General features: G+C 43.9%; 1 protein-coding gene across 4 annotated transcripts in view; it reads left to right on the forward strand.

Moving 5' to 3' along the window:
- The window catches only part of rbpms (RNA binding protein, mRNA processing factor), a 40,138-nt gene extending 23,107 nt beyond the window's left edge, over positions 1 to 17,031 (forward strand). The window contains exons 5-10 of one of the 4 annotated variants that reach the window (XM_080793007.1): positions 702 to 852; positions 2,162 to 2,292; positions 3,786 to 3,896; positions 5,339 to 5,408; positions 12,379 to 12,500; positions 14,083 to 17,031. In XM_080793007.1, coding sequence (XP_080649133.1) covers positions 702 to 852; positions 2,162 to 2,292; positions 3,786 to 3,896; positions 5,339 to 5,401 — 456 coding nt within the window. In that variant the 3' untranslated portion in view covers positions 5,402 to 5,408; positions 12,379 to 12,500; positions 14,083 to 17,031. The remainder of the gene's footprint in view (positions 1 to 701; positions 853 to 2,161; positions 2,293 to 3,785; positions 3,897 to 5,338; positions 5,409 to 12,378; positions 12,501 to 14,082) is intronic. The other 3 variants (XM_080793008.1, XM_080793010.1, XM_080793009.1) reach the window with 3 other exon arrangements.
- The last annotated feature ends 7,379 nt before the right edge of the window (positions 17,032 to 24,410 follow it).

The following is a 24,410-nucleotide window of genomic DNA, read 5'->3' on the forward strand; positions in this document are numbered from 1 at the left end:
CCTGACATGTGTGACAGCCAGGTTTGTGTCACCCCTCTCTATTGCTGGTGTCACCACCACTCTTCATCCACATTCTGCAGTTCCTGAGCCATCCAGGACAGGCTTGAAGAAACATCTGCATCTGCTTTTATTATTGTTCCTCGGTCCTCCACAAGAATGTTCCCCAGCAAAGTTATCATCGCTGGATGTCCGACACTATATTCATCGTTATTCTTTCACTGCACTGCAGTTTACTTTTTGGTCAATCTCATGAGTCACGACTAGTGGTCGACTGACCCATTTTGACCTGAGATCAGATTCTAAAAATGTCTTCTACATCCGACAGTTTTCTGAAAAAGCTATGTTTCTATGTCAGTGGTTCTTCGATTTTTCAAAAATAGCAGACCTACAAGCTCGTAGCACGCCACTTGCGCTATGAGCTTGTAGATCTGCTATTTTTCAATCGCTAAAGCATAACATAATGCTAACACCAAAAGGGTTTTCCGCCCAAAATGGGTTTTTCATTGGCTCATGCCGATATTTAGTGACTGATTGTCAGAATGTCAACCAATTTTGACAGTAACCTCTGTATGCTCTTGACACAATTATGAGGAGCTGTATTACGGTAGTCTTGTATTGAAGGATGAATTGTGAAAATTAGGATATAGAACTTTTTTTCTAAAGTAACCAAAAAAGTAACCAACTTTTTGTTTTGACCTCAGGGGGTCCGCTTTGACCCAGAGATCCCCCAGACCCTGCGTCTGGAATTTGCCAAGGCCAACACCAAGATGGCCAAGAACAAGCTGGTTGGCACTCCCAACCCCCTTCCTAACCAGCAGAGCCCTGGCCCACAGTTCATCAGTAGAGATCCATGTGAGTGCTCCTCTTGTTACTACCGTCTGTCCTGTGTGACCTTCTCTTCTTTGTTTGTTTGTTTGTTTGTTTTTCCCGTCTGTTGTTCGATGCTGGTGCAAGTGTCAATTCACTGTGTAAAAGTTTGGTTGCAACAGGTGATGGAACGGTGTAGTATTTGGGACGTTGCAGAGGAGGAGAGTATTTGGACCATGTGACGTTGAGCTATCGGTATTGGTGTTCTTTAGCCTTCAAAATGGATTGAATTCTTGTTGTTTTTTTATCCACGACACAGTACATTTTGTCAGTTAATGTTGTTAAAATAAAAAATAGAGGTTAATAGTACACATTCACTTGTGTTTTATAAACTGTGCATGTTCTATTAGCCACGGTAACAAGGATTTGTAGACGTACCCTTTGAGATGTAAACCTGTGTGGAATGTGCCTCTGTAGCTCTGCACTTTGTTTTACATTTTAGTTAAATATTTTGTCAGGCGGTTAAGAATGCTGCTAGAAGCACACACTGACAGTTGAACATAGGCCAGCTGTGGTTGTACATTCTTCCTAAATGACCAAAAACTGCTCTTATCTGGGATCTTTTTGCCAGAGCCTGGGCGTGCACTTGTTGGGTCCCAGCGGGGGTAGAGAAGGAAGCGATTAATGAATCCATGACGTAACGACCAGGAGGAGGGGGAAATGGCTCTCATTTCCTGATAAGAAGTTGTTAAATCGTCCATTTTCCCCCAGATCTTGCCTTGATAAACAGTTGGCGACTAAATGTGTAGGTTATGCTTCACACACATATATGCGCAGTTTGCGCACTGCAAGAAATATTGGCATTTCAGTGCTTTTTAAGGAATTTATTTTGAGTCAACTTGATTCCCATGTTTGTATTCTTAAAATAGAGTTTTCTTTTTTTCTGACTGGATGATAAAACTCTGACTCACTTCACTATCAGTATCACATGCACTCTTTCCACTCACGCACTTCTCTCTCTCTCTCTTTCTGCAATCTCTATTCCTGACTTAAAGGGCACCAATCACAATATTGTCTGAAGAGGTTTCCTCACGTTTCTAAGAAAGAAAGGTCAAAAACAGCCACTGATATCTTGTTGTACTGCACTGTACTGTATGTACTGTACAAAATAAATGGGGTATAAGAGGAAACGACTACAGACATTGACACTCACTCACGGTGCACTAGCACCACCACCACCATCACCACCACCGCTATCACCTCCACCCTGTCCTATCTCTCAGCCACCCACCCACCCATCCACTGGCCACTCTCCTCACCCCACTCCTCCTCTTCTTCTTCTCTCTGTCCACAGATGAGCTCACAGTGCCCGCTCTTTATCCCAGCAACCCTGCCGATGTGTGGGCGTCATACCCTCTGTACCCGGCGGAGCTGTCGCAGGCCCTCCCACCCGCTTTCACCTACCCCTCCTCGCTACACGCTCAGGTAACCTTCACCCCCGTCCCCCTCCCCAACCACCACCCCCACCCACCAGCCCAACCCCCTCTTCACCGCAACCTCCATGTCTGTCTTGAGTCTTGACCCCCCCTGAGCTCACTGTGCAACCCAGCTGCGTCCATCAAACCCCATCAAATCACCTTCCATTCCGACCTGACCCACAGGTGCACTTCAGAGCACAGGCCACCAAATGTCTTCCTTTCTAGCATTCTGTGACAGTCAAGTAACCTAGAGGGGAAAATGTGCCACAACACAAGACTATCACTTGAACAGATACAACACTACAATTATATTTTATTCCACATTTCAAGGTTCAAGGCTTTATTTGTCTCATAGTTATACTTGAACAAATTGCAGTGAAAGGCTTGGTATACTTTTACAGTTGTACTGTCTGTGCAATAGATGAGGAGGAAAAGTTAAGGAAAAGAAAAAAAAAACAATAGCAAATCAAGCAAAAAGAAAATACTCTCCTGGAACTGTATGACCCGTAAGACAATGAATGTTAATACTATAAATGTAACAAATGACTTGTAACAATTACGAAATGTACTGTGATGCCCAACACGACCCACATGTTTACAAAACAAATAGGAGATAATGTACATTATAAGTGTGCAATGCCCGATGTCTAGTATCAAACCATGCAATGTCCAATGTGATGTTAACAGATGCTCTTTGCAGAGTGACTTACAAAGTTAAACTTTGTAAGTCTCTCTGCAAAGTAGTCTCTCGAGACAGACTGTTGACAAAAGAGGGTGCTGTTTTTCCTTTATTTATTTGACGATGGGTTCTCAGATTGCTCAACAGGGTAAGTGCTAAAGGTATTAGAGTGTATGTGCCATAGTAAGTGGTAACAAGTAAAAACATCAGTGCATTCCTGCTAAGCAGACATCTTTTGAATTGAAGTGAACAATGTTCCTACCCAAGCCTGGAAAGTCTGGTAACCTTTTAATAGCAAATGTGATAAATGTTCGGTACATAGCCTACACCTGATTACAAAATGTCGTCTGAGCATGAGCAAGTGTAAAACTACTGTAATTTTACATATTGCAGTATATATATATGTACAATATCTTTTGGCACCCACCACCATGGAGAGTGGGGTTTGATCGAAGGCATGCGTCTTCACTGTCAGCCTGCCTGCTATTCACTGTGTCAGTCAGTTCTGTGCTCCAGTGTCGTGTTTGATATTAGTTTGCTATGGATTCTACTTTTCTTATTATTCTTATTATTATTTTGTTTTACTTTGGAAACTATGCCAAGCAAAGCCCAAGAGCCACGTGTAGTCCGCAGAATAACATTAGCGCGTACTGCGGTGCTGCGCGTATACGCAGATTCAACAGGAGACGGGCGGTGTTGAGAAATGCGCTGGTGTTACGCGTCGTGCAGCGGCTGTGTGTTTTTTGTTTGTTGACGCTTGGCTCGTCGACTAGAGATTATGTCACGTTCTTTAAAAAAACCCAGTCCACTTCCTTCTTTAGGTACGCATGCATTCACATTGGTACGATCCGTATCTGAATACACTTCAACGGTCCAGAGACCCGCCCCCCATGCGGTCCCGGGGACGGTCGGGCGATCCGCTCCCGGGAACGGTACGCATCATTCACACTACCATAACATCTGCCAAGTGGTCCCGAGTGCGCACCCGGGACCATGGTGTGAATCGCCCCTTAATGTCCATGCATTCTGTATCATAAGTATCAAACACTTCTTGCTCAGATTGTTTGTGTATTCCTATTAGGCAATATGGCCTTATCCAGGCTTTCTGATATATTGAAACCTTCCGCTGTTTGAAATCTTTGCATCATTCAAATGAACATCGCCTATTCCATTAAATACAGCCCGTTTTATTTCCTTTTTTTTCAACCATGACCTAATTATCTGCTTAATCTATGCGGCTCTACAGCGAGTTCACATAGGAGTTCATTATTGATCTCTTGAAATTCTTCTCATGAAGCTCAGTTGGGGCTTTTTATTTCCTTTGAGCTCTCAACAACTGCTCTCTTACTGAAACTTGTTTGTTGAATATTTTGTAAAACTTGCTCCCAACGTACACGCACACATTCTCAGGAACTATTACTTTGAAGTGGTAAAAGGAATTAATCTATACTAGCTTCTCTTAGCACTTGTAATAAATTATCTTTGTTACTAGATGGGTATTTAATTCCTACCATACTATGCAGTACTATGCAGTATCTCCTGACATGATGCAGAGTCTCAAACAGGGCTCTTTAAGAACCAGGGCCCCAAGCAACAGCACTAACGCTGAGTCTCCTATGATGTCAGATTCTAAAATAGGTTTAGGCTGAATCTGCCTATTTAGCATTTCCCCTTCCTTGGATCTTCTGGGATGCAAACACACACACAGACATGCACTCATGCACACACGCACGCACACACTCATGCACACACGCACGCACACACTCATGCACGCACGCATGCGCACGCACACACAAACACACAATAAGCACGTAGTACGTGTTGTCGGAGAGGCTTATTGTCCGTATCTGCCGACAATGCTAGAGTGTATCCCCCATTTCAATACGCTAGACCCCTAGGCGATGGGCTTCTGAGATGGAGTGCAACGTAACATATACAGTGGTTCCCCCAGTGTTTGCCACACGATTTGCCGCACCCAGGCCGTGCTACTGTATACTCAAACTCACACAGTGCCCGGGATCCAACCTGGGCACTGCCAGTGCCAGCCAACCGTTTTGATCACAGAAAATTTGCTTGATAGGATTTAGTCACAACGAAGGGTTAGCTCTGCATAACAGAAACTGTATTTTGTGTTGTGAAGCATACAGCATGTATTCATCTCTGTGTGTGTGTGTGTGTGTGTGTGTGTGTGTGTGTGTGTGTGTGTGTGTGTGTGTGTGTGTGTGTGTGTGTGTGTGTGTGTGTGTGTGTGTGTGTGTGTGTGTGTGTGTGTGTGTGTGTGTGTGTGTGTGTGTGTGTGTGTGTGTGTGTGTGTGTGTGTGTGTGTGTGTGTGTGTGTGTGTGTGTGTGTGTGTGTGTGTGTGTGTGTGTTTAGATTCGCTGGCTTCCACCTGCAGATGGAACTCCTCAGGGATGGAAGTCCAGGCAGTTCTGCTGAAGTATGTGTGAGTAATGACACACACACACACACACACACACACACACACACACACACTGTCTCTGCTCCTGCTATGACAAAGTATACATTGCACCATGCTGTGCAGATACCTCAGTAAATGTTAGGACACATGGTGTAAACAGCCACAGAACTTTTCCTAAACATCGGTCAGGACTAACGCACACCGTGCTACAACCTTCACGTGCCTTGACACTATCCATTCCAAACCCAACCAACAATCCCTCACAGCGGCAGATCATATCTTTGCCCTTAGCCTATCTATAGCCTTCACACTTTTAGGCTACTGACAGACTTGGCCAACTAATTCGATTCGACTACGCTTCTTTCTGCTGGTCGACACGCACACACACACACACACACACACACACACACGTCTTGTTACATCCATCCATCCATCCATCTTCAACCGCTTATCCGTAGTCGGGTCGCGGGGGCAACAGCTCCACCAGAGTGCTCCAGACTTCCCTCTCCAGAGCAACATTAGTGACTTCCTCCTGACGTTCCAAGGCCAGTGAGTCGATGTATTTCCTCCAACTGCGCCTTGGTCTGTCCCGGGGTCTCCTCCCAGTGGGACGTGCGTCGAGGACCTCACTAGGGAGGCGCCCGAGAGCGATCCTAACCAGATGCCCGAACCACCTCAGTTGACTCCTTTCCAGGCGAAGGAGCAGCGGTTCTACTCCGAGTCTCTCTCGTGTGACTGAACTTCTCACCCTATCGTCTTGTTACATGAAAAATTCGCCCATCAACAACTACTAGACAGGAGCGATTAGTCCAAACCATCATCAGTACTCGAGGCAATGAAAACACCCCACCCACTCGTCCCTCGTCGGAGAGATAAAAGGTGCAGTTTAAATGAGAAACCCACCGCTACTTTTTCCCGCCAGCACAGGCGGTGCAGCGAAGTCGACTGCTCCCATTGATGTCACGGTCTTGCTCTGACGCGAGGCATCAAAGCCTGTGTGACTCAAACAGAATGGATGAGGCGCAGAGGGGAGCCAAGTGTTTCATTCTCAAATGGATTGGTCACGCAACCTCATTAGTTGATAGGTATGGTATAACAACCATACCATGGCTATGTCTTTGTGCAGTTCTCTGTCACTCTGCGGCTCAGAAGAAAATCATGGCCAACTAATTCGCTAATGCCAAAAAAAGAATAAGTCACATGTCATAGCATAAATACAAATCTGACATTTATAACAAACCCAAACCACGTAAAAAAATAGGTTTAAGCATTCAGTGAGGTATGGTGACTTTAATAGTGGAGAAACCTCCTGCTTCCACTGAAAATATGGCGGCTGTGTTAATTGACACATCGCTCCAATGAACCGCATCGGCCAATGGGATATCTGCGTTTATATATTGATGGCTAGTACTGGCCCCCGGCCCTCCCCCCACTGGGAGGACGTGGAGTCTTTGTTCTACTCCTCCTGCTGACAGGAGTGCTTTAACTTACAGTGACGAGCCGTCCGACTTCACCCAGTTGTGTTCGTACACAGTAGATGCTCAGCAAAGCTAGATGCACCACGACGGATTCAAACCGCTAGACGCAGCAGTGGTGGCCAGGTACTTTACCCCTGTGCCATGTGAGCACCCCTACTGTATTATACCCCAGTGGAATGTACTGTGGCACCTGATTCGTTCCTGTAGTTGATTACCTAAAAACAGTAATGGGGCTAGGTTAATGTGCGGCGAGTTCACGTTATTGGAATAAACACAGCCAAGTGCTTATAGCAGAAATGGACTCAATAACAACAATTGAACAAGAGCCAGGTTACTGTATTTCATCTAATGAAAAATAAACTATGCTGGCAATTTGTGGCAAAGTGAAATACGTCATTTAATCTTAAAATGCTGGGGTTTTACCACCTTATTGTACAAGATGAGAAGAAAGAGGTGAAGCAAGAGGTTGCATTGTGTGGCTATTATAACATGAAGATGGATGCTATAGCGTTCATGGGGTTTACAATGAACACTGATTTGACTGTGTAAGGAGCTAGAAAAAAAAACGCCATGAAGGAACCCACGCAGAGCTGCATGTGCAGCCCCGGGTGCGATATCATTTTCACCAAACTTTATCAGTCATTATCACTGCTGTAAAGAGAGCTCCTCTGATAAGGAGGAGGGACGAGCATAACGGAGCAGCTTAAGAGAGCAGAGCAGCACATGGGGCTCTGCCCTGCACGTAAGACAAACAGGGCACTGTTGTGCTTTGCGGAGCACGACGCAAAAACCACAAAGCAAGGCGAATCCCGTCCCAGTCTGTCGGTGTTATGCATGTTTGCTTACTGTGTGCGTGCGTGTGCGCGTGTGCGTGTGCGTGCATGTGCGAGTATACGTTATGTACCCGGCGCCAGTCACTAATACCACCCCTCCATCCCAAGACGGGAGGGAACATGTTCCCGCGACCCCTCAGGGGGGGGGGGGGGGGGGGTTGGAGGGATGTGTGTGTGTGGGGGGGGGGGGGGGGGTACAGTGACTTCCACAAAGCTGTTGATTGGTGCGAACTCTGTAGCTTTAAGCCCACCAACCCCCCTTCCATCATCTTTTTGTCTATTTTCAGAATACTTCGGGGGTGGGGGTGGGGGGGGTTGGTGAAACAGGGAAGCGATAAAGAAAATAATTGAAAGCATTTGTTTATTTTTTTAAGATTTATTCTCGACTTTGGGGGGCTGTGTTAGTGGTGGGGGCAGACGAGGAAGGGAGTTGAAGGGGTGGAGGAGGAAGGGAGTGAACATGTGTGGTGGGGGGGGGGGGTATAGGAGAAAGGGAGTGGAGGGGGGGAGGGTTTAGAAGGGAATAATTACTCCTCTATCAAACTGGGAAGTCATATGTTCGGTCAGTCTGCCCCAGTGGATGTTAGCCCCTTGATGTAATGACAGCACACCCACATCCTGCTCCCCATGGGGGCTGTGGGTTTTTTGGGAAACAACCGAGGTGAGATTTTAGACGTCCAAACGAGATTTAGGCAATTATGCTAAACACAGGCATATGTAACCAATATACTGTATGTACTACGGTACTTTCCCACACAGAAATAATGCAGTGCTAATACAGTGTGAGCCACATAGCCCCTCTCGTAATATCTACACCAACCACAGCCCCTCTCGTAATATCTGCACCAACTCCACAGATAGACATGGAAGTGCACACACATACACACACACACACGCATGTGCGCGTGCGCGTGCGCGCGCGCGCGCGCACACACACACACACACACACACACACACGCGCGCGACATAAGGCCACGCAAGTGTGCAAAGGCATTCAGAGAATGGTATGGCCCCCAGTAAGCTTAGTGCCTGACTATCGTATAATGCCATCCATCTCCTACTGTCCATCTGGATAACTGGATAACAGGATTTATCTTGACAGCATGTCTGTCCCTGCCTTTGTTCAATTGTCAGTACCAGTGGGTCTTCATTTCAAATTTATCATACATATCAATGAACCCAGTCTGGTCCATAAACATGGGCACCACTCAAAAGTTTTGAAATAGACTGAGACTCGGGTGTTGTCTGCACAATGCAAGCTGCCTTGCAGGCCAGGCTCCATTGTGAAACTGTTGGCCTGGAGCTGGTGACGAGTGTAACTCACTCAGCACGACAAGAATAAACTTGATCTGAAGTTGTTTAAGGAGAACTTGCTGTGTATTGCACCAGGCTTAATTATGCCATCTTGTCTGCAGTTTAGTTGTCATGTTTGATTGATTGCTCCGTTTTTAATCCAGTGGTGAGGGAATTGCAAATAATTGCCACATTTTCATTATATTATAACATTCATCTTAAAAGGTGATACTAATTCATAATAATAAAATATACTATTTTGGTTCCATTGATCCAAGGTGGATCAATTGATTGATCATAACCATCCGGCGCACCCGCCTGACAACTTAACACGGAAGACTTGTTAAGTGATCAAATGGGTGGGCCGACCAACACTTTTATTTTCAAGTGTGCCCCGATTGAGAGAACCACTGGTTTAATCCACAAAGCATGGTTTGACATGTGTCGCCCCCGTGCTGAAGTAGTCCAGTCATGCTAAAGCAATGTTCCCAGTGTTCTCTGCAACGGGGCTTCCAAACAGCTGTGAAGCTAGTCTGCAGTCATGAGAAGCTTGTGGTCCGTCAGCGGTCGTCTAGGCATCCGACAGAGGGGCTACATTCACGCTTAGGGTATGCATCTCGCCTCAGGAAGCATAACTGTGGGAGACGGATTATAGTCTGTGTGTGCATGCATTGTGTGTATAAACACAAGACCTTTTATTATTACGTGTGTGTGTGTGTGTGTGTGTGTGTGTGTGTGTGTGTGTGTGTGTGTGTGTGTGTGTGTGTGTGTGTGTGTGTGTGTGTGTGTGTGTGTGTGTGTGTGTGTGTGTGTGTGTGTGTGTGTGTGTGTGTGTGTGTGTGTGTGTGTGTGTGTGTGTGTGTGTGTGTGTGTGTGTGTGAACGAACACCTGAAATTAGATGGTGTTCAGGGTTTCTTTGCTCAGTTCTTTCTGCTCAGTGACCTTTATTAATTACCTGGTGTTACTCCTGTCAATGGAAATTTCCATAACAATCTTGATTCTTACCACAACAAGCCATTGCCAACAGGTTACATGGCTGGCTCCATTTTTCTAGAGTATACAGTATATGTTTTTCGGCTGGCTCCATTTTTCTAGAGTATACAGTATATGTTTTTCGAGCGGTAAAATAGTGTGGCTTCGGCCTGGGCCATGGCTCAGCGGTCCAGGCACCTTGGCTGGTAATCCAGTCTGTCAGTGTGCCGCGGGTTCGACTCCCGATCCCGACGGCCTTTACTGCATATCACCCCCCCCCCTTCTCTCTCCCCATTTCCTACTGTTTGTCCCTCTATAAAAAATAATAAAAATAAAGGCGAAAGCCACAAATAAACATAAAAAATAACATAGTGTGGCTTTACCCGTCCACCAGTGACATCATCGTTAGTTTTTTTTAAACAAGATTTTAAATATATACGTTTTGTTTTTATTATCGTGAGAACGATGGCTTCCATTATCACATTGCAACTTTTCAGGAATAGAAAACCTGCAATTTCTATTAGCTGGTTAGACGGGTTTCTGAACTGCCCACAGCCGAGTAGAAAATAAAAACATTTTATCATGAACATTATACATTAGTGAGGACCAATTATATGAAGGTAGGTCGAAAAGTGGTGAAGTGGTCCTTTTTAATAATTTAATGTCGTTTTCGGAAGTATGTTACAGTACATTGTATGATGTGTTTGTTAGTAGTCAAATGCTCAAGCACTGGGTTGATTCATAGCAGATCTACAAGCACCGAGTGCCGCGCTACGAGCTTGTAGGTCTGCTATAAAAGCATAAAAGTAGACATAAATGCCTGCTGAACGGCAGAAAAAGTAATCCGGATTTTCCAACGGACAAGACATGGTGGGGACTGCATGCGTGCGTGATTGCGTGCGTGCGTGTGTGTGTGTGTGTGTGTGTGTGTGTGTGTGTGTGTGTGTGTGTGTGTGTGTGTGTGCGCGCGCTGTCTGGACGCTTGCCCTGGGGGGCTTATTGGCCAATAGCCTGACAAAGCCACTGGTTCCTGTGCAACTTTGGTCTGACTCCCACCAGGGAGTGGGGGGCCAACCCCAGCGGAGGCCCCGTCTAATAAGGAAGTGGGACTTTATTTTCACCCCCCACTGACACACACACACACACACACACACACACACACACACACACACACACACACACACCGGTAGTGAGCTGCAGCTGTATGGCCATATAGTGGCCTTGTCCCTATGCAAGGTTTCAGGAGTAAGCGTACATGTCAACAGCTGCATTCATCTTGCTGATATGTGGTATGTGTGTCTGGAACTAAAGTGGTTTTAAAGAGGCCTTTCTTCATGGCCTTCATGGCAGTACAGGTAAAGGTCTTAACATTAATACAATCTGCATCTGTACCAAGGCACCCTCAGATATGGGATGAAAAAAATCATATTTATATATTCAATTTGGAAAATGATAGATATGCTCGAAAGTGAATAACTCAAGGCCGCTAACGAGAGCACTACCCTTTTCGATACCCACACTTGCAGCGTTTCTCTCCCACAATACAGCAATGGTGCAACATCACGCGTAATGTTTGATTACGCGTTGATGCTAAAAGAAGAACAGTGCTCACATTCATGAGTAACAAAGAGTCCCTCCCCTTCTCAAACAGCCATTGTTTACCTATCTCACATTATGCACCAGGCCCGAGTTTAGGATGTAACTCATTAAGCCTGAAAATCACTAACACCTTGTCTAATCCGGGCAGACCTGTTCAATGATCAGCCCGATCTTTAACCTCGGTCCCTCAGCCAGAACAAACGCGACGTTGTGGAAGTATGCATGGCGTCATCCTACCTAGCCAAGCGGCCATGCACCACATTGATTCTCTCATCCTTGATTGAACGTGCAACAGGGCATTAGCCAGCCCAGCCGTGTCAAGTCAATTAATGCTCGTCTCTGATCAGGCAACTCAACAAAATGACTCTCTTGATCGTTTTGTTTTTGCTTTCTGTTTCTCGAGGCCATATTGGCTTTTCTGATTGTTTATTGTTTCAACGAGGGTCTTCCCGTTGAAGCCCAGTTACCACAGTTTCCAAGAGGCGTTTATTTTTGGCAACACATCTGGGGGCTGCGGGTTGAAGGCTTGACCTTTCTCATTGGTTCGCTGGGTGGAGGGGAGTTTGGGAGTCATGGGACAGGGAGATTCTAGGAGGAAGTTCATAAGATGTTGTTTTGTTATGGCACTTTGCAAAGCCAACGGCTGCTCTCACCCAGATGGGTTGTAAATTACATGTTATTTTTACATTATGTGTTGACTGTTAAAACATTCACCAACCAACAAATCATATAGACAAACAATTACTAACATCTCTGTTAACTCCATCTTGTCCTCATGGGTTGTGTGAACCTCTCTCTAAAGTCTCTGTTTACTCCAGGTTCTTGATGTGTGATGGTGGCCGTGGCCGGCCGTGATGGGTGTTGCTGACTGTCTCTCGTGTCCAAATAGAAAGCCAGGAGGATCAACCTGACCCTCGACTCCCTGAGCAGTGGACCGTCGGTGAGTTCACAGTCAAAACGTGAGCTAACTTCAGTGTGGTCAGGTCCGAATTATTAAACTATCCTATTTAAGCCAAAAAAAGGGAAATGATAACATGATGCGACAATGTATTTAATTTGCTGTATCAACATTCATTATTGTGAAAGCATAGTACAGCTTAGTACATATCTAGTTTTAAGGATTATTTCATACTTTAGCTATTGAAAAATAGCAGATCTACAAGCTCATAGCGCGGCACCGAATGCTGCGCTACGAGCTTGTGGATCTGCCATTTTTGAAAAATCGTGAAAATGTGCCGCACATCTTTGAATATATATTCTTTCAGAGCGAACGTTTTGGACTCAAATCTTTGCTTCTGGCGGGGTCCCTGGAACTACATATTTTCAGATAGGGGTCTGCGGCCAATTAGATATATTTTGGGGGTCCTTGACATGAAAATGTTTTGAGAACGACTGACATTGAGACATCAGGATTTAGAAGGCATTTGTAGAATCGTCCTCGGGTCTAAATGGGTTAATTCTTAGTTGCTGTCCGCCGCGGACTCACGGGGCGTATGGAGATTGACGGGGCCCGAGGCAGGCATTTTCTGATGCTGCGGTCAAAGACTGAACTGTACGTGTAAATGTGGCACATACCACCCACGATCTTCACACACTCTGATGGAGAACAGCAGCCGTGCGTGCTCCCACGGGGGCACACATGCATGTCATGCATCAAGCATAATGATTGGCTGGAAATACATGGAAGACAAACAGGATCCGGCATCAGCACACAGACCAGGGGATTTTTGGAAAATGCATGCACTTTTTGTGAAATTGGGCATATTTGCCATTATTGATCACGCGTACATCATACTTATGGGGTGATTATACACTTGGCAACACTCGCTGACTTCATGGCCCTGCACTCCTTATAGGCTGGGCCTATAACACGTAAATCACACCTGGTTCTGGGTTAGTGTTACCACATCCTTTGATTTGCAGAAAGAAAAACCCAGCTGAGGCTTTGGGGAGACGCCGTCGCTCTCTGCCAAAGATATCCGCCCGAATGGGATCTGAAAGCTTGTGGTCATATTGACACTGTGTCGGTTTTCATGTGCCGTGTGTTTTCACTCCACGCCGAAAAGGATTTGGAAAACAAAGTTCAAATCAGATATTTGTGGGAGGAAAAGTGGACTTGTGTGTGTGGTCTCAGTGTCAATGATTACATTTTAAGGAGGCAAGTTGGAGAGGTTTGGGTGAGAAAGTGGGGAACCATTGTTTTTTGGGGGGTTTTTTCCCCCAGATTATTTTACCACTGTGGTTGCAACTCTGTGTAATAGCTCGTGTACAGTAACAGTAGTATATAGTGAGTGTGAGTGTGTGTCGCGGGGGTGTGGGGGGGTGTGTTTGTGGGGGGGGGGGGGCACTGGGACTGGGGGGTTGCGGCTTACTCCAGTTTCATCATCCCCTGTGTTTTCATTAGTGTACATGGTTGGGGTGCTGTGGCTATGGTAACCTCTCTCTCCCTCTCCCTCCCTCCCTCCCTCTCTCTCTCTCTCTCTCTCTCTCTCTCTCTCTCTCTCTCTCTCTCTCTGTCTCAGGCAGCAGCAGGCTCACAGGCCTCAGGAAATTCTAGACCCCAGTCTCCATCACACATCGAACCCCCCCTCCCGCCCCCCTCCCTGAAACCCAATCCCATTTTTATACTGTTACATATTCAAGAATTACTAGCGGTATATACTGTACTTTGGCTACACTCTGTGGTTTCTATCTAAGGTTACCTTGTGTGAAAGGTACTACTGGACATGTATGACAAAGGTACAAACACGACCCTGACTACACTGTGTCTTATTTAGCTTGAAGCTACAATCCTGTCCAGTTGTCTCGCTCTACCCTTCACAGTCAGAGAGGCAGTCACGCTGCTGTCCGAACTAGATGGGGCGGCTCCTCTATTGGCCAATCCGGTACTGCCAACTGCTTCAAATAACTTTATCGACATTGTCAACCAGGAAGTGAGTGTACCTGATGCAGGGGTCAAACCATAGAGTTGGATATAAACTAGGGAGCAGACAGCCCCGCCCCCCACTATTAATTTCAATGGAAGTTGCTCACTGGTGTTTGAAGCAGCCGGTAGAACGCTCTACTTCCGCAGTTTCTCGATTCGGAAAATGCGGTTAAGTGCTAACTTGCCTGAATGCGCCTGAATCGATTCATGAACAAGCTCTCTGTGTTAATACTCTGACATACAGACAATGTAATGTTTATTCATTACAGTAAGTCCCGGATTGTAGCTTTAAATGCAGCCAACAACTGTCTGTTGATTGTATTAGAGGTTTTGCCAAGAGAATAATGGGACAAATTAGCGCTGCCGTTTTCAGAAGGTCTCTGTGCACTGCAGGAGTGTAGCCAAAGTGCTACCCGATAATGTTATTCTATGATTATAATTATAATTATTACTATTCTGTATATCATTCATATTAATGTTATGATTATTAAATACATGTTCAAGCATGACTGCAAAAAACTAAACAAAAAAACTTAAAAAAAAACAATGCTGTACATTTTTAGATATTTTAAAGAAATACAAAAAGGTATTTTTGTAATCAAGCCAATGTTTGAAATGGTTCTGTTTGATGGGTTGATGTTGTGCTAAAGTGTGTGAGGACCTTGTTTGAAAACCTCAACCTTTCCTACAGTCTTTTTTTATGGTATATTGGTGCCATTATAAAATGGACAATTGCTCTGCTATACCAAAGCAGTCTTTTTTTTCTTTGCCACGGTCTTATCTTCACATTACGTGGATTTGGGGTTTGATCTTGTGTCTCCCGAGGCGTCTATTCCTGAAGAAGCAATGTAATGCCAAATGTGCTGTTGTTTTAGCCGCTGTGCATTTTCTCTTTCAAGTGATGAGCAGCGACATACCGCCGTCCAGGTCAGAACTAGCGAATCTGTGCCCTTAATATCGTTAACGCCAACACACCTAGACCTAGTTACACAGCTAGTTGACTTGACATTCTGATCGCTGTGGCATGTTTAATGTAATGAAACTTGTCAACGATGGCGGAGAAGACAAGCTCACACGCAGACATTGACAGGAGTAAGCCATCAACGATGCAAGTAGTGATCCCAAAGACTGCAATGCACGACAAACTAAGCCTTGCTATTATTAGGAAATGGTTCCTTCATTGTGTAGCAGAGGACTTCAACAGAGTGTAGACAAACAAAAGACCAAAGGCATATTTCCCCCTTACACTGGAGAGCTATCTAGACTAGTGGAATTATTTCCATTTCTTGACTGCTTTGTACTCCTCAATCTGAATTCTTATGAAGTGTGACTATTTTATTATTTTTTTGTGCTGCGTGTCTCCTTTGGTGTCACTCCAAAGAGTATATATCAGCATCTGAAAGGATATTCATTTTAAGCATTCTCTTTTGTCTATTTTTAGGGAAACAATGTGATTCAGTCTGCTTTTGTAAAATATGAATTTATAGTAATTATTGGAGTGAAACTAATAATATTTTGTAATCCTAGTGTTTTCTGGACCTGCAATAAGTTTCTTTTGCTATTCGACACACAATTCAATATTTCAACATTTTAAAGCCAAACGCTGCATTTCCAAACGGGACAAATCATGTCCTGTGGTTTTATCATCTTGGCCCAAAGGTTGGCTCACATTTCACAGTGATGTGATGTGATATGATAGCAATCACAAAATGAACGAAGAAACATGAACCTCGTGTCTACAATCATTGGACAGGTTGAGTTATGTGTTCAGAGTTGTCTAATCAATATTTCAGTGGATTTATGAAGCAATGTTCCTTTCATTGCAAATGCAAAGTTTTGAGCCGATTGAGGCACAAAGTTTATTAGAACAAATATTTACAGTGTGTTTGTGTGAGTGTGTGTGTGTGTGTGTGTGTGTGTGTGTGTGTTTTAATGGATACTATGTTAAAAGTCTATGCCCATCATGTAATTCAGTGTAAGTATTATTGTGAGTTTGATTGTGTATATTCCTTTGGTAAATTTTGAGAACTTCCTTCTTTGTCCTTATTTCAATGATCGGAACATAATATGTGATTAATGAATACTGTTTTACCTACATGTAGATCCACTGTGAAATCCAGAGTAAAAACATGTTCTTTGAAAGAATGCTGGGACGTTATTTGTGACGTTATTGTGAGACACCAAGGCACAGAATATTCTGGGAATTTAAATCCTACAAACGTTCCGTCAATGGAAAAATGATATCCCCCTTATGGTTTCGCTGAGTGCCCGTGTGTACTGTGCATGTTCACGGCATGTGTGTGTGTGTTCCTCCCCCCCCCCCCCCCCTTCTTATTTTCTAAATGCATACATAGCTGTTGGTATTTATGTATTTTAGCCACTGTGAGGAGGAAAATATATTTCAGTGAATTGCAGAGGTGTGTTTGTTCTGTTTGACCCCTCCCCCTCCCACCCCTTAAAAAAAAGGTGATCAAAACGTTTATATGAAAATAAAAATGTTAAATGAAGACATTGCAGGCCTCAGCCATTAAAGATTGAAATCATTGCTGTTGTCATGACTATAAGTTATTTCGAAACGGTTTTTCGTTGGGCCCTGAAAGGCCACTGACAGACACTGCCTCCAGACAGTGGAGACACGAAGATGCCAAAAGCCACAAGCGGCAGGCGTGGCTTATGGCATCTTCGTGACTCGACTGTCAGTGAAGACGCACTGTAGCGTCACGAAGATGCCAAAAGCTGTGAGCCGGCAGGCGTCTCTTCCTGGTTGGTGGATGGAAAATGGAGCTTGCGCGTGGCTTCCACTTGCCGCGGGGGCAAGAGTTTCCAGGAATCTGGCCGACGCAGCGTTCTGCCGCGTGGAGCTTAATTTACATCCACCAGCTGTCTAAAAACCAGGAAGAGACGCCTGCCACGAGCGGCTTTTTGCCGCGCCTTGACGCCCAAGTGTGCTTACAGTACACCCAGAGTGGAAGCACCCAGAGTAATGAAGTTACTCCACTAGTGTAACTACAATGGACTAGCCAATCACAGGGACATTTTTCCTTCAGGTTATGGGATGTCTAACCTTGGTTGGCTAATATTCTTCTTCTATTAGTTTCCAGCAGGCTGTAGCCTACCATAGATATATATAAGACTTTATATACCGGTATATCTATGGGCTGTACGCTGAAGCATAATACTGCCCTCCACAGGCCGACGATAGTTCATATATTTCCACATCGTCCAGTAGCACTGCTTTGCCTACAACTTCTGTTTTCTTTTGTACTTTCTCCCAAGTATAATTGACTGTCATGTAAAGCTTGTAAAGCTCACCCCTATTCTACACACTCCCACTGTAACAAATCACCTACAACACTGTCCAGCCATACTGGGGTTTGACCCAGTCTTTTTGTATGCTTGGTGTAATGTATAGGATGGAGTTGGCAACATGGTGCACTCTAGAGCAGTGATACTCAACCTCAGGCCCGCGGGCCACATCAGGCCCGCGGGACCATTATGACTGGCCCACCAATGAAAATCTAAAAAAAAGAAGAAAAAAAAAATCTGGAAAATGAAATAAAAATAAATAAATCTGAATGAAGTTATCTTTAATTACATTATTATAAGTAATACTATTAGAGTTGTACTATTACTCGAACGAAAATAAAAGCTTGGGGGGGGGGGGGGGGGGGGGAGATGCAATGCAAATGAAAGACATATACTGTGTATCCCTATTCCCTGACATAATTTTATAGCTAAACGGACAGAATTCTATTTTATTTGAATGATGAAACCCAGCTGCCATTAATAGTTGGAAATGGAAATGGAAATTGCGGAAATTGTAATTGCGGAAATGGTGGAAATTTTATTTTACTCAGCCATAACAATTTATTTTCTGTTAACCAACTTGCTGGCTGGCAGGCAGGCAGGCAGACAGCTACTCATAGACAGGCAGACAGACAGACAGCTACTCATGGAGAATTGGACAGGCAGGCAGTCAGACAGCTACTCATAGACAGGCAGACAGACAGCTACTCATGAGAATTGGACAGGCAGGCAGACAGCTACTCATGGACAATTGGACAGGCAGGAAGGCAGACAGCTACTCATAGACAGGCAGACAGACAGCTACTCATGGACAATCTTTGCATAATACACCAGGTAAATATAAGAAACAAATGATGAAAAAGGAAAATGAAGAATGTATTTCATGCTGTACTTGTTTGCTTTCACCACCAACGCTGCTGGGGTTACTGCAAACAGAATCAAGCTTTTGCGTTCAAACTTTATAAAAACCTGTACACGCCGGATGTAAGATTACATTTTCACTCCACTTCAGTCAACCTTTTATGCATCATGCATAAATCCATACACATAAAAAGGCTCAATTCCCACATGCTCCGTCTCTTCAGTTCACACCTCCCCCACAGCCCCAGGTGGCCCTTCGGAACGTACTGCGGTATCCCACACAGTGGCGGAGGTAGCAGGGGACACAGAGACCTCGCTATGCCCCCTGTAAGAATAGCCCAGCTAGCCCATGGGCCGGCTACTCCAGGGACAAGGACATGGCCCATTTAACCTCTCCATCACCACCACCGTCTCCACTATAGGCCTTTCTATATCTGTGAGAGGGACGTTAATGCACACACCAGTCTCTCCGTCTGCTCACTCAGATGATATACACACACACACACACACACACACACACACACACACACACACACACACACACACACACACAAACGCACATATCTCTCTGCTTGCAGGGATTCACACATACAACACATGGAAGGGAATGAGTGTGAAAATGAGTGTGAAATTATTTATTTATTTGTGTGTGTGTTTTGCACTTGTGAGTATGCATATTAAAATGCATGTACAGTATGTGTATGTATGCCATATTCATAGGCGACTAGGCGTTACTCTCCTTGAATGACAAGACACATTAAGAAGGTGTTGCTGTCCCATCTCACTCGTGCTCTCTGGGACGTACGTGGCACACAACAGTCCTCGCTGTAGTAAGTGTGATATCGACTGTTATGTGACTGAGTGGCTTCAAAACACTCGTCTATTTATATTGAAATTGGCTTAAGGGAGGACCGGCCAGCGGGCCAGGGGATCACGTCGTCACGCTCATGTCACTATGACTCAGCCATAATAACCATATAAGGAGTTCTCAATTCAGCTACGCCCAAATATGGAGTGTGTCGTCATGGCATTAGGCGCAAACAATTCAGTCAGCATTATGGGAACCAAAGGGGGAATGGTCATATATGGGCATATACAGTACTGTCTGATGACATCAGCGAACTCCATTCATGTGCATAAAAGGGACATGAACTGACAGATAGAGTTTTGGTTGTTCAAGCAACAGATCCGACCGCTATTCTGCCCATACAGTAATATGGTGATGTGTTGTGCATTGCTGGGTAAAACCAATATGAGGTTAGGGGACATGGCCAGGTAAGACTGAGGTTAGGGGCCTCATCAATGTCCCTAAAAAAAGATAACATTTCGCCCTGAAGATGGTTGCGCTGGTAGTGGTACCGTAGGTCAGTATTGACACGTCTACTGGAGCTTTGAATGCTCTGATTAAACATGATTTTGGCCCTTTCAATGCATTGATGGCATTCAAATCTGCTACAGAAACAGACATCTCAATGGGCACAAAAAGGCCACAGACAGACGGGTACAAGGGTACTACTCTCCTCGAGACTATGAGTGACTCAGACATATTGGTCAGATCTGAAGGCCCAAACCTCTAGTTTATTAAAAACGGCAACTTTACAATTTAGGTGTTTAGCCTAATCACATTTTTGGAAGAGAGAACCATGTGTAGGGCCTCAAAGAGACTAGGATACTATAAACCTATATATATTTTGTCTCAACAAACATGCTAACTAAATAATATACATTAACAGTTTGTGGATTCTATTCTACCATTCACCATTAAGCATCCGAATTGTCATTTTGCTATAGATCTGTTGTTTTCTTTGCTCCAATTTTAATGTAGGCTACTGTTGTACATCACAAAACAAAGCCCTGGAAAAGTCAATAATTGCACAATATGATGCTCCTCTGGTGTCCTTTGTATTTCTTCCACAGCATGCCAGACAGAGCCATTGATTTACAGTATTTGTTCAAAAGGTAAACCTCTATTCCGATCAGTGCTATCTAAAGTGGGTTTTTTTTCATCCGCTCCTATATATGCACAGCTTTGTGTGTACCGCCGTACTGGTATGTCTGTTTAAGCACGGAATGCATTTGTAGCACGGAATGTGATGATTTGATTGGCTGATTGATGTATGATGACGTTCTTCTCATCATCATACATCATCATCATGATGAAAGCCATCGCTTACTTCACATGAGTGTTTTTTGTTGTTGTTTTTTTGTAACTCAAGAGTGAGTCATTGAATAGTGGTATGCCCTTCTGCCCTCTTGTATTTTTTCCTCCTACCATCTACCTCTCTGTCTGCTCCCCCCCTTCTCTCTCTCTCTCTCACCCACAGATTCTATCCTTGGGGACCTGTAGACTGTAAAAAAAGAAATAGGCCCCCACGCCCTCTGTCTCGTAGCAACCAACGCGCAGAGAGCTTATCATCCCATCCTCTTCTTTCACACTCATCCCTGATTATTATGGTCTGTTCTGTGCTTCAGGAGGAGTTCAGTGAACCTCTCACTGGCGTCGCTTTACGCAAGAAATCATTTGATCAATCAATGACGTGAACTCTACTGAAAAGACCACCTGCATGACGTCTTCAGCAGACACCTTGTTATGAGGACTTCACTGTAGAGTGTGTGTGTGTGTGTGTGTGTGTGTGTGTGTGTGTGTGTGTGTGTGTGTGTGTGTGTGTGTGTGTGTGTGTGTGTGTGTGTGTGTGTGTGCGCGTGTGTGTGTCAGAAGAGGATTAGTCTCTGTGATCATTCCTTTGGGAGGCTCTTCCAAATTTCCTTTATCAGACACTACGGAGCTCCACATTACCGCCTACTGGTCAGTGGACGTACTGCCACTTGGACCTGTATTCTGCTAGTGAATTGTGACCTCACTTCATCCTGTATTATCTCTCTCTCCTGTTGGATGAAATTGGTATTCCGACGTGAAAATGTATTTTCTGTTTACCAAGAGTTGGAGAGAGACTGGAAGACCCCTGTTACACGCAACTCACTCTATATAGCAATGCAATGATTACTTTGGGAATATAGAGATATTTAGCGCCTATATTTAACAAAATAATATCACTTACCCACTCACTTAATAGTCATTGTAGATGGTCATTTTGTAGTTCCACATCATTTCTTAAGTCCTGCACTAGCAAGCTAGAAGAGTGAAGTACTCATAAAATTATTTCCTACTAATGTTCGCCATCAAGTGTTCCACAGTACGTTACCATTACCACCAACTTAATAGGCTACTTCTTAGCATTTCTTACATACAGTAGGTATAAATACATTTTTAAATAATGCTCTACACTTTAAAACAAACAAACAAATCTGAAATACCATAAATAAAAACGAAGAAGAATAGAGCACCGAAGTCTGACGTCAATATTGGTAGAGGGCGCAAATCCACGGGTTCATCTACTTTTTATTTGCATTGTAATCCCCATAGGGGGATTTTAGATCGCCTCATATAAGTACTGTGTTTGAAAAATAAACATGTCACCCCGGCCGCTTCACTCATATGGATATGAAGAATCAACTGACTGAGAGAAAACGCTACTGAATTAGTTACATTTTCGCTAGAAACAGACTGTATCAGTATCATAATATGATAGTCTGTTTCTAGCTAGAATGATACGATCTCTGTATCGTTTGTGACAGTCAGTCACTCATATATTATATGAGTGACTGACTGTCACAAACGATACAGAGACACCTCCCTGACAATAACGCAGAGACAGCTTGTTTATTTTTGGACCACAATTTTAAGATGACCCCCTTGTTATTCTCCATAGAGAAATTACTTCCGTGAACCAGGCAGAACCAGGGGATGAGTGAGTGACGTCAAGACTTCGGCGCTCTATAAGAAGTATAGGCCTAGTAGTTTGGGTCCCAACTCCCGGGCAATAAACGTCACTCTTTGGTCTCGCCGTGAATGCGGCCATCTTTCCATTAAGTTAATGGCAGGGTGGAAACTATAACCACAATTTACCAGTTTGACAGTCAATACATCCAAACAGAAAACTCCTGATTGTATCAAACAACGTCAAACTCACCAACATTGCAGATGTACGAAAAGCTTGATTTATCCTCTTTCTATCTGCGAAGTTGTTGTTTCATAAAAATCCACCATAGACATGAGCTACTTTCTGTCAAGAAATTCCTTGCAGTAGTCAGGGGATAGTCTATTAATACAATCTGGGAATACATTTCTTACCAAGAATTGTCTTCACCAATGTGTTTGTAAGGGTGTCTACTAACATATCCCATGTGTGGTGTGTGTGGTGTGTTTTGTTTTTTGTTTGTTTTTCCTTTTCTTTTGTGTAAGTCATGTGTATTTTGTATGCTTAATTGAAAAATCATTAAAAGACCTAGGGTAATTTTTGACAGCTGCTGTTTATCGTGCAAAACTAATGCTTGGAATGGATTCAGAATTATGAAAAACCCCTAGTTTGACATGTCACATGCTAAAGCATAATGACATTTAGAACATTTTGCCTGTATATTGGTATGGTACCCCAACTTTCAGCAGCTGTCAAAACTTCCCCTAGTGGTTCAATATATAGAAACCAGTGTGGGATATGTTAGTAGACACCTTTACAAACACATTGGTGAAGATATTTCTTTGTAAGAAATGTAGGTAGGCATATTCCAAGATTTGATATTATTCTGATAATATTCCCTGACTACAGGTGATTATTTTTCAGTGTGTCAGAAGCGCTCGCTTTCAGAAAAGCAACGTCATTATGTGCAAATTCAAAACAGGTGGTGGTGCAAGGGTGTCGAGTGATAGCACTTCCATGCTCCAGCTCCAAATAATCACCTGCAACTTTGCAAGGAATATCTTGACAGAAATTTAAGTAGCTCAAAACATGTCTACAGTGGATTTTTATGAAACAAATTAACACTTTGCAGATAGAGGATTATTCAAGATTTTCGTACAGCTGCAATGTTGGTGAGTTTGACATTTAATACAATCTGTTAGGACTTTTCTGTTTGGATGTAGTCCTATGAAAATGAATTTAATCCTTTGTTTGAGCCAAATCTGGGTTGCACGTGCAGTTTGTTGAACTCACCCTTTCGTTGACATTAAGGAAGTATTTAGACAGGTATGGGTATGTTGGTGGTGGAGCGAATCTTGTAGACCAGAGTCAGACACCAGACCCATTGCAAGATGCTGTAGGCTACTCTATCTGTCGTCAACCCTAAGCCATCCCAGCCTTACAACTTTTGTCTAGCATTTTTATCCAACTATAGCGTTGGATCAATTTATCAGACTCGATACCAGGCAACTTTAAGCAATAGGCCTATAATGAATTCACAAATCAATGCAGAAGTCGTAAGTGAGGCCAGGTCGGCCTCTTGTGGCGAGTGACAAAAGGTGCATGTTGATTATTCATATTCCTTCACTGGCATTGATTAAAACACAGGGGGTTGTATACACAGTATTCTACAAATGAATGAATAGCATATTGTCTGACACTTTCATAACTTCATCGTGTGTGTGTGTGTGTGTGTGTGTGTGTGTGTGTGTGTGTGTGTGTGTGTGTGTGTGTGTCTCAAGTTCACTGCTTTGGGTGCTGTAACTCACGGCAGGCACATGATGACAACACAAGACTGTCTGAGGCTGTCATGGTCATCATGTGATTGGAGCCAGCTGATTATAACTATAATAAACTATTAATAAGCCCAGGCTACCTCATCTAAGTAGGCTAGATGTCAGCAAGAGGATGTTGCAAGGGTAAGGTTCCTATAATCTACAACTTAATGAAAATAAATCCA

Source organism: Protomyctophum bolini (assembly GCF_963924005.1).
Source record: "Protomyctophum bolini genome assembly, chromosome: 20".
Classification (NCBI taxonomy): Eukaryota; Metazoa; Chordata; class Actinopteri; order Myctophiformes; family Myctophidae; genus Protomyctophum; species Protomyctophum bolini.